Below are 11660 nucleotides of genomic sequence, written 5' to 3' on the forward strand. Positions count from 1 at the left end.
TTTCACCTCCAAAACAAGAAAGTTAGGGCTTTTTTTAAGACAATTTAACAGTTTTTCTTTAATTTTCATTTTGAGACTTTTTTGAAAAATCAGTACTCAGCAGGGATGCATTAAATTGATCAAAAGTGTTACAGAAGGTACAAAAGATTTCTATTTCAAATAAATGCTGTTCTTTAAAACTTTCTGTTCATCAAAGAATCCTGAAAAATAAAATGTATCACAGTTTCCACAAAAATATGAAGCAGCACAACTGTATTCAACATTGATGATAATCCAAAATGTTTCTTGAGCAGTAAATCATCATATTAGAAGGATTTCTGAAGATCATGTGACACTGAAGACTGAAGGAATGATGCTGAAAATACAGCTGTGCATCACAGAAATAAATTACATTTTACAACATATTCACATAGAAGAGTTATTTTAAATTGTAATAATACTTCACAATTGTAATTTATTTTTTATATAAATAAATGCAGTCTTGATGAGCAGAAGAGACTTTCAAAAACATCTTACTGACCTCAAATATGTTGAGTTGCACAGTAAAACATTCATGCACATTACAGTAAAAAGACTCCACTTACTTGATTTGATGTCATCTCTTCCCAGCATGCCGTGCTGCAGCTGATCAAGGATGCGGTGGATCAGAACGGTGTGTCCGTGCGAGATGATTCGCCCATCACAGAGGTGCTGAACCAGGTGTGTCCCTCCAGCTGGAGAGGAGCCTGTAAGACGGCCGTTCAGCTGCTGTTTGGACAGGCTGGACTGGTGAGTTACACACTTTTGAGAAAGTGCACAAAGTCTGATCCACATTGCAGCTTGTTCCAGACAGGAACAGACCAGTTTTTTTTATTTGAGATGACCTGTTTGCATTATTTATGCATTATTTAATTTATTTGTAAGACTTTTTATGATGAAATTTGGTAATGGGAGAATAAGACTATTTTTAAAATGTACACTCTTCAAACTAGGCTGCTTATGTTGAAGTGTTTGGGATGTAGGTTTTAAAGATGAGACCTTTTTTTATAATCGGGCTTTCAAAGAGTATAAAAAAATTGGATATAGATTTATCGGCCAACATATCGGTTATCGGCTTTCAAATAAAAATAAAATATCGGTTATCGGTATCGGCCAAAAAGTTTTTTTTCCTTTTTGGTCTTGCATTTACATATGCATTTTATCCAAAGCAACTTGCATTGTTTTTTAATGCATTCAAAGCAGTTTACTTTTTTATCATTTTGAATTAGTTTTTATTAAAAAAAAAAAAAAATATATATATATATATATATATATATATATATATATATATATATATATATATATATATATATATATATATATATATATATATATATATATTTTAAATGTTTTTATAATTTTCTTATTTTTAACATTTATGCTATTTTTAAATGTTACATTTTTATTTCATATATATTCAGCAACTAGCTGAAATAGATATTTCTATATTATATTTAATTTTTAACATTTGTTTCAAATAACAAAAATGTTTTTCATGGTTTTAGATTTCTATAATGGCCTTGATATTCCAGAATAGTTTTATTGGTTCACTGTCAGCAACATTCACACCAAAAATATAGGATATGAAAAAGGCCTCCGTCTACAGGAAAATGATTTCTGAATAATCATAAAGTGGTTTCCATGACTCTGTCCTTGCTGTGTGTGTGGTCAGGGTGACCGTGACCTTTGGGCGTGTGTGTGTTTTCACTGGGGAGTCGCCGTCAGTGGAGTCACATTGAGGATACACCTGCGCTATTAATAACAATAGCCCACTTCCTGTTTAATAGGAAACACCCTTCGTTTCAAATGCAACTGCATGCATTTCAAGAACTGTGGGAAATGTTTCATTTGTGTTTTCGGATGGAAACGGCTCCTGACAGTGATGACAGTCAGGTTACTGGGGCTCTCAAGCATCCTCTTGGCATTAGTTTGACTGTGAAATGATTGATTATGATCACTGGACGAGCAACGCATGATTTATTCTGGCAGATCTTCATGATAGTGTGTGCAGTGCAGTTATTAAACCTGATGATGTGTGTGTGTGTGTGTGTGTGTGTGTGTGTGTGTGTGCAGGTCGTGGTTGACACTGCTCAGATTGAGAATAAGGAAGCGTACGCTCCTCAGATCTGTCTTGAAGGATCTAAAGTTGTGATCCAAGTTCCATCCACATGGTGAGTAACTGTATATGATGAGATTTATGTAAATATAATGTATTATAGCAGATCCATGTCTTCTGTGTCTGAAGGTTACTAGAGTTAAAGCTGGTTTATACACCACTTATTCAAAGTATTGACTAATGAATGCATGAACAACATTAACCATTATTCTCTTAATGAAGACACTTATCTCTGTTAATTTGGATCACTTTGAGTCCGTTTCAGGATAAGCACCCATGGTTTCTATTAAACAGCAAATTGAAATTGGTTATGTAATAGTATTTATTTGTTTGTTTGTATTTTATTTACTTACAAGTTTACCATGAAAACAGACTTTTTTTTCCCAGTAATATATCAAATAAAATAATACAGTGAAATAAAATAGCATTGAAATCTAATCTTACATTCTAAATGTACTTTTGCCTTGTAGGTGTCTGAAGGAGGATCCAGCGACGATGTCTCTTCTGCAGCGCAGTCTGGATCCAGAGAAGACCCTCGGTCTGGTGGATGTGCTTTACACCGCTGTGTTTGACCTCCAGCGCTGGAAAGAGCGCAAGTCAGTGTCCGCATTAGTGCTGGAGTCATACCTTCACATAGATCCCTCTAAGACAAAAAGTTTGGGGTTAAGATTATTATTTTTGCAAAAGTAACATTGATGCATTAAATAAATTAAAAGTGACAGTAAAGACAGAAATGAGTTCTGTTTCAAATAAATGCTGATCTTTTGAACTTCCTGTTCATCAAAGAATCTTGAAAATTAAAATGCATCATGATTTCCACAAATAAAGTTGCAAGTTTATTTATGTGCTAAAATAACTCAAATTAAAACAGAAATCAAATTGTTTAGTTTGGTTAAGTTCATTTATTTAAAAGGAACCATACACAACACAAATGTCGTGCTAGAGTTTGCTAATTTGCATCTGTAGTCCCTGGGCAAAAACTGCAGCACTCAATCACAATAAAAAAATTAAAATAAATAAATGATAATAATATCACATGATAAAATACAATATCACTAAAAATTATAAACTATATAGACATAAAGAATAATAAAACTGTGGAAAAAACAACAAAATTGACAAAACCTAAAACTTTTTTAAGAAGACTTTGTTTAAATATATAATTATTATTTATTATTATGATTTTTTTTTTTTTTTATAAAATGTTTTTTAACACCGAAAAAATGTGTCTGTTAAGTATCAGCTCAAAATACCCCAAAATACTTGAATATTTTGAGTGGAAGCAGAAACATCTCTTTAAATGCAAATGAGCTGCTGTTCCCTGCCCTCTTTTCCAGAATAGCGCCGTGCTTTTACAGCTCATAACTGTAAACACGAGAAAGTGAATTTTGCATAATAAAGCCTTTAAAGCTGAAATAAAATCAATAAAAGCTATATAAAAAAAACAAATGACAAAAACAAAAAAAACATTTAAAATTTGAATCCAGACTATAGTAGCACTTCCATGATACTAATATAAGACCAATTGTAATGTATTTATTTGCTGGTGTTTCTGTGTTTCAGGGAACAGACTTTGCCCACCATTCAGATCCAGCTACAACGAGACACGACTGATTACGGCGGCCCTGTCGATCTCCCTCCGGGGAACAGCACCAAATCCTCCGGCGGCCTCCCCAAAACCATCTCCAAACTCACCTCACGCTTCACCAAGAAAACCTCGTCTAACTCCAGCGCAGGTGGCAGCTACTCCATCCCCAGCACCCCGTCTCGGAGCAGCGGCAGCTCAGACGACCGATCCAGCCGCCCGCACAGCCTCCTGCAGATGAGCAGCATGCCCTGCACACCTGACCCCAGCCACGCACAGATCGCCAACGGAGCGTCCGCAGACGAGCAGGGCATGAACCTGCCCACCGACCAGGAGATGCAAGACGTCATCGACTTCCTGTCGGGGTTCAACATGGGGAAATCCCAGCAGGCGTCTCCGCTGGTGAAGAGGAGGAACTCGGTGGCGTCTTCGAATGCGGCCGACTTGAAGCCGCCCAGCGGAGCGGCTCCGCCCCCCTCACAGTCTCAAGTGTTGGCGCAAACCTTGCAGCAACCAACACAGCAACAACAGCAGCTTCCTTCACCACCTAAACAGCAGCAAACGCAGCCGCAGTCGCAGCCGACCTCGCAGACTCTGCCGTTCTACCAGCATCTCTTGCAGCCGATCGGTCAGCCGCAGCAAACAGCGCCGGTTTCCCCGCAGCTCTCTTCCCAGCAGCCTCCGCAGCCAAGAGTCCCCAGCAAGTGGCCCCAGGGTCCTTTAGGAGGCCTCTCGCCCATCGGGCCCTTGACGCAGTGGCCCACCCCAGGTCTGCCTGACCTCAGCTCTGACCTCTACAGTCTGGGGCTGGTCAGTACATACATGGACAGCATGATGTCTGAGATGCTCGGCCACAAGCCCCCGCAGGGACCCCGGAACAACACCTGGCCCAACCGAGACCAGAGTGACCAGAGTCTGTTCGGGGTGTTGGGAGACTCCATGCCCTTTGACCCTGCAGGTGAGCAGAGAGCGGTCAGCTCAGACAGGTTCAGAGCAAAGCTCATGAAAACCAAACTTTGCCCCAGGGCAGGGAGGAGAATGACTGTTCTGAACATTTTACAGAATAGAAATATTGCAAAAATACTAGAGAGAAAAAAAAAAACAAGAAATTATTAAATGAAAATATACATTTAAAAAAATCTGATATGTGACAGTCCCAGCTAAAAAGGCATTTTTACATATATATGCAGCATAAGAATGTAAGACTTTTTTTTTCTTTTTAAATAATGATTTTTATTGTAATATTTTTGTTATTTAGTGTTTTTTAGTTTAGATTTTATATTTTTTCATCAGTTTTAGTAATTTTCATAATAAACCAATTTATTTTAGTTAATTGCAACTTTTTTCTCTTTTTTTATGTTTTCCATCTAATATACATATTTTAGAATTTAGATTTATTTCAAGTGAATTTATTTCAAGTTAAATTTTTTTCATAGTTAGGCTGGTCCTGCGACTTGTAGTCAGGTAATGTTTTCTCTTGGTTCTTGGTTCTAAATAAATGCGACTTATAGTCCAGTACGACTTATATATGTTTTTTTCCTCATCATGACGTATTTTGGGACTGATGCGACTTATACTAAGGTGCGACTTATAGTCCGAAAAATACGGTACATGCTTTTTGAGCAAATATTATCCACGACCACTTGTTCTGGTAAGGATTGAAAGACTGAAGCCACCACAGTAGTTTTTACAAACATAAATCCGAGATGGGTTCATGTCACCATCTGCACTTGATTAATTGCATTACTTTTATTGCAATAATTAATTGCTGTGCAAGAACACATTAAAATGAGTGTAATTTTAATGTATTGAACTTAGTTAGAAGCTAACACTTGAAGTTTTCTCATTACACATTGTTAAATTTGCCATGGTTTTTATATTGTATGAGTGTATGTAGTGGTTCCTGTGATGCAGCAGGTCACTTTAGTGCATTAGTGGTGTTTGTGGGTTTTGGACTCTATTATGTGTTCCTGCTGTGCTGGACAGTTTAAACAAAGAGCAGGACAAAGCTACATGCATCACTCTCTCTCTCTCTCTCTCTCTCTCTCTCCCTCCATCTCTCCGCTAGTGGGCTCGGATCCAGAGTTTGCGCGTTATGTTGCTGGGGTCAATCAGGCCATGCAGCAGAAACGACAGGCACAGCATGTTCGTCAGCCCAGCATCACCCGCAGTAACTGGCCACACCCAGACGAGCAGCACAGGGGCTGGACACACCCAGAGTACTACAGCGAGGGGTGAGACGCTCTGACCAATCACAGCACAGCGTCTCATCGTGAATTATTTCAGTGTCAGGTTTCTATCTTACTAAAGTGCAATAGAGATATGCTTTAAATGCTCTGATTTCTGATGCATTTCATTTTTAAGCACATCAAATAGTCAGAAACTTATTTCAAACACTCAGCTGTTGTTATGAAGTGAGTTTGGAGTAAAATGTGTTATTAAGTGTGGTGTTTTCACGTGCTTTCAGATGGAGCAGCATTTACTATACAGAGCCGTAGTTCACAGAGAAGCTACGCAAACAGCAGTCATCAACGCAAACAAATTATTTGATTTCATAATCATTTGATTGTCATCTGTGACTTTTTTTTTTTGCTTTCTACACGTAGCTTGTCAGAGAACTACAGCTCTTTGGATTAAATGCTGCTCCATCTGAAAGCATGTGATGGAGATTTACTACTAATCACAGAACACTGCTTTGATTTCAGAAATAAGTGACATTTTATATTCACATAAAATAAAAAGTATTTTTGATTGAATAAATGCAGACTTGGTGAGCATAAGAGACTTCATTCAAGAAAAATTAAAAACTTTATTATTCCTAACTTTGGACCAGAAATGTAAATATTGCCGCTAATAATTATATACAGTACAGACCAAAGGTTTGGAAACATTACTATTTGTAATGTTTTTGAAAGAAGTTTCTTCTGCTCATCAAGCCTGCATTTATTTGATCAAAAATACAGAAAATAATTTATTCCTGTGATGCAGCGCTGAATTTTCAGCATCATTCCTCCAGCCTTCAGTGTCACATGATCATTTAGAAATCATTCTAATATTCTGATTTATTATGAGTGTTGGAAACAGTTCTGCTTTCGAATATATTTGATGAATAATAGGTTAAAAAGAAATGCATTTATATAAAAAAACAAAAACACTTTTTATCAATTTAACACATCCTTGCTGAATAAAAGTATTGATTTTATTTACAAAAAGAAAGAAAAAAAAATACTGACCCAAAGTACTGACCAGTAGTGTTTATTGTTATTACAAAATATTTATATTTTAAAAACATAGCTTTTTTTTTACTTTTTATTCATCAAAGTATCCTAAAAAAGTATCACATGTTCTGAAAAAATATTAAGCAGGAGAACTTTTTCCAACTTTGATAATGAATCATCCTAAAAATTCAGCTTTGCATCACAGACAAAAATTATAATTTAAAGTATAATACATTTAAAAACAATTATTTAAAATTGTAATAATATTTCACAATATTACAGTTTTTTCTGTATTTTTGATCAAATAAATGCAGGCTTGATGAGCAGAAGAAACTTCTTTCAAAACTTTTGGTCTGTACTGTATATTGATATCGATTTTTGTTTTCAAGCAGGGAGGCGGTCAACAGCGGCTGGTCAGCCAATCAGGGGGATTCAGCCAGCTCCAGTGACGAGACGTCCTCAGCCAATGGGGACAGTCTGTTCTCCATGTTCTCTGGGCCTGACCTGGTTGCAGCTGTAAAACAAAGACGGTAACAAGCATTTAATCTGTTTAACAGACACTTTCATCCGAAACTATTCATTCGGATGGTGTGTTTGAGATGAGTGCGTCCCTCACGTTGAGTGTGTTTTTTTAGGAAACACAGCTGTGGTGAACAGGAAGTGTGCACTCTGCCCTCTCCTCCGCTCCACCACGCCAGTGACGACAGTAACCAGGTACTAATGACTCTCTGATGCCACTTCAACTAATAAACACAAGTATATTCCATCATATTAAAGAGGTGGAGTTTAACAGTGGGTGTTTTCTCACATGCAGCTGTTATTGTAAATATTTTTTATATTGTATACGGTGTTTGGATCTAATAAGATTTTGAGCAGGTTATAAAGTTGTGAAGGAACGATCCAGTTAATCAACTCTTGTTGCATGTATTATTTGTTTTTCAACAAAAATAAAATAAACTATTTCATATAAAAAAAAAAATTGTCAAAAAAGATTTAAATAACAAACTTTTTAAATACTTTTAAATACATTACTTGTCTTTGACCCTTCCACTATTTTGTTTTCTATGCATTGCCATTGTTTTGCTTACCTATAATTCAAATAGTAAAGTATGGCATTAGCATTGGTTTGATTCCCAAGATGCAAGATCATGGGTTTGATTCCTAGATCATGGATGCATGGTTATGGGTTTTATTCCCAAAATGAAAGATTATGGGTTAAATTCCCAGGTCATGAGTTTTATTCCCTGAATGCTAGATCATGGGCTTAATTCCCATGATGCAAGGACATGGGTTTGATTCCCAGGATGCAAGATCATCTGTTTGATTCCTAGGTCATGGGGTCAATGCCCCGGATGCAAGGTTATGGGTTTTATTCCCAGAATGAAAGATTATGGGTTCAATTCCCTGGTCATGGGTTTTATTCCCAGAATGCAAGATCATTGGTTTGATTCCCAGGATCCAAGATCATGGGCTCGATTCCCAGAATGCAAGATCATGGGTTGGATTTCCAGGATGCAAGGTCATAGGTTTGATTACCATGATGCAAGGTCATGGGTTATAATCTCAGGTCATGGGCTCGATTCCCATGATGCAAGGTCATGGGTTCGATTTCCAGGATACAAGATCATGGGTTAGATTCCCAGGTCATGGGTTTGATTCCTGGATTCAAGGTCATGGGTTTGATTCCCAGGATGCAAGGTCATGGGTTTGATTCCCAGGTCATGGGCTGGATTTCCAGTATGCAAGGTCATAGGTTCGATTACCATTATCCAAGGTAATGGGTTAGATTCCCAGGTCATGGGATTGATTTCCTGGATTCAAGGTTATGGGTTTGATTTCCAGGATGCAAGATCATGGGTTAGATTCCCAGGTCATGGGTTTGATTCCTGGATTCAAGGTCATGGGTTTGATTCCCAGGATGCAAGGTCATGGGTTTGATTCCTAGATCATTGGTTTGATTCCCAGGACTCAAGGTCATGGGTTTGTTTCCCAGGTCATGGGCTGGATTTCCAGTATGCAAGGTCATAGGTTCGATTACCATGATCTAAGGTACTGGGTTAGATTCCCAGGTCATGGGATTGATTCCCTGGATTCAAGGTCATGGGTTTGATTCCCAGGTCATAGGTTTGATTTCCAGGATGCAAGATAATGGGTTAGATTCCCAGGTGACCGGTTTGATTCCCAGGATTCTAGATCATGGGTTTGTTTCCCATGATGCGAGGTCGTGGGTTTGATTCCTAGATAATGGGTTTGATTCCCAGGATTCAAGATTGTGGGTTCAATTTCAAGATCATGGAATTGATTCCAAGGTGATGGGTTTGATTCTCAGGATGCAAGTTCATCCGTTTGATTCCCAGGATGCAAGTTCATGGGTTAGATTTCCAGGATGCAAGGTCATGCGTTCGATTTCCAGGTCATTGGTTCGATTTCCATCAATAAAAGTTGCTTTGGATAATAGGCATAAATTTAAATATATTTTTGTTCTTTCTGTTACAGGACAGCAAAACCAAAACCTGGCCCCCTAAAGCCCCTTGGCAGCACTCCTCGCACACTAATACCATGCCCAATCCCAGCTCTTCCCTCTACCAGATGACCATCCCTTCCAGCCAATGGGGCGATTCCATGCAAATGCTGCAGTCTCCAGTGTGGTCAACGGCCAATGACTGCCCTCCATCCTCCGGGATCTCCTCCGGCTACCCGTTCACACAACAACAACAACAACAACAGCAGCAGCAGGTTTCCCAGCACAAGATCCTGAGTAAAGGCTTCAAAACCTTCCCGCTCAAACCCGAGCATCGACCCTCATACCTGCACCAGTATTGAGCTGGACTTGGCTGGTAGTGGTCACTGACCCTTTTCGCATATTTTGAGTTTGAGTTATGCTCAGGATGTAAACCCAGATCGGCATTTAAAGGCTTTGAGTTCAGAGCCCAAACGGGACACCACTAAGAGACTTTATGAAGGGACTTTGGTTGTGTCAGGGCAGCGGAAGGATGTTATTTTATTATCAAAACTCGGAGCAGTAGAAATCTAGCTGGGATTGTTCATATTATGGTGTGAGCCTGGTCTAGACTCCAACCTTGTAAACTAGAAGTGTTTTTATAGGGAAATTTGCATTTAACACAGTGGTTAATAACATTTTTGTACACAGATGCGTGTCAAACGTCTCCAAACAGAACGTAACTGCCTTCCACGCTGTCCAAACGATGCATGCTTCATGTTAACAGCAGCTAGTCGGACCATTTCACTGGTGGCACGACTGAAGCCTTCAGTCTCGTGGCGGCGTTCGAGTTTGAGTTTACACAAGTTTTTTGATATGCATGGCCACCGTGCTCACTCACAGCGCACTATAGCAGCCGCATTGCGAAGATCGGGACGTCCCACATAACAATACTGTGTTTAAATAGCTGTAACTGCCAAATGTCACGTGGGACGACTCAGACTGTAGCTCTCAGCTACTGTTTCATAGCTTGTAAATGACTCGAAAAAAGAAACAAGAAGAACTATAAATAATTTACTTTTTATGAAGAGGCTTTGAGCAGGCTCGGCAGAAATATAATAATCATAGCAGAGGTGTAATTTGAAAGAAATACACTACTTTTTCCACATCTGAGAGATAAAAAAAAAAAAATGCAAATAAAAAAGGATGTTAGCAGCAACTTTGTGCCATGTTGTTTTGAATAGCACTTGCAGATATTTTCTCTAACCAAAGTATTGTTTAAGAGATGGAAAATGGTGCTTTAAATGAAAAAAATAAAATACAATTTAAAAAAGCAGTTTGGGAGCCGTAGTAGTAGTTCTATCTAGAAAAAGAAGAGAGAAAAAACCCTTTTATTAAAAACGCAAACCCTTCTTGTATGGTCTGTATGTGTTCATTTTCCCATTGGCTTTTTTCAGAACAACACTAACTCTTCCCATAAAAATAACATGTATATCTTTCAAATACGATATATTTCTTGTACAAATATTGACAGTATTAATCTTATTTTTGTATTTTCTTACACATTATACCATTACTCTATAAGTTAGCGTAATATAGGCTTATTTTCCCAAGATGTGAAGCACACATTTTTTTTCTTCTTTTCTACAGAGTTTAACTATCTTCTTTCTACGGAGTTTACCAAATACGCCATTATAAACACTAATAAATGGTTATGGTCGGATTGAGGTGTTTTGGTTATTTTGATTCCCGTCGGTTTCTAGTTTCGGGCTGCATCTAAAAAGCCCAGAATGTTCATTTCGTGAGGTTTGCCGATGCCAATGTTGCCTGTATTTATGATATGACCATGTTTTCTGAAAACTAACATACTTACCATGTTTACAGAGGATCGTTTGCTGTATATAAATCTTTTTATAGGTCTGTGCTTTGCACAATCAAAATGTTAGGTTCGTTGCTTCGTCCGTGTTTTCCTCCCAAACTGTTTCGGCATTTTTTTTTTTTAAAGATTGAACATCTTCGATGACCTTGGACTGTAACGCTCTACATTTCTCAGCTGTGTCAAAATGGTTTACTAGTGGCTTCAAAAAATAAAAGGAGTTAAAAAAAGAAAAGTAAAAAGAAAAGAAATGCTGTTGCCCTGACTGAAGACATGAGGGGCGACTGCTTGGCTTATGTTACTTATTGTTCACTAGAGCTGGCAACTGATTATTTCCAAGTGTACCAGCAATGCAAAAAAATAAATATATAACAACATCTGCTATCATTTCATCTTTGACTCCTTTT

The 11660-nt window shown here is 38.0% G+C and overlaps 1 protein-coding gene across 2 annotated transcripts in view; it reads left to right on the plus strand.

The window, feature by feature from the left end:
- garre1 (granule associated Rac and RHOG effector 1) overlaps window positions 1-11645 on the plus strand; it is a 32562-nt gene extending 20917 nt beyond the window's left edge. The window contains exons 7-14 of one of the 2 annotated variants that reach the window (XM_026287000.1): window positions 610-768; window positions 2092-2189; window positions 2605-2730; window positions 3698-4677; window positions 5788-5953; window positions 7327-7467; window positions 7573-7651; window positions 9434-11645. In XM_026287000.1, coding sequence (XP_026142785.1) covers window positions 610-768; window positions 2092-2189; window positions 2605-2730; window positions 3698-4677; window positions 5788-5953; window positions 7327-7467; window positions 7573-7651; window positions 9434-9760 — 2076 coding nt within the window. In that variant the 3' untranslated portion in view covers window positions 9761-11645. The remainder of the gene's footprint in view (window positions 1-609; window positions 769-2091; window positions 2190-2604; window positions 2731-3697; window positions 4678-5787; window positions 5954-7326; window positions 7468-7572; window positions 7652-9433) is intronic. The other variant, XM_026287001.1, reaches the window with a different exon arrangement.
- Window positions 11646-11660: the final 15 nt, after the last annotated feature.

The sequence above is a fragment of the Carassius auratus genome, chromosome 18, assembly GCF_003368295.1.
Source record: "Carassius auratus strain Wakin chromosome 18, ASM336829v1, whole genome shotgun sequence".
NCBI classification, from domain to species: domain Eukaryota; kingdom Metazoa; phylum Chordata; class Actinopteri; order Cypriniformes; family Cyprinidae; genus Carassius; species Carassius auratus.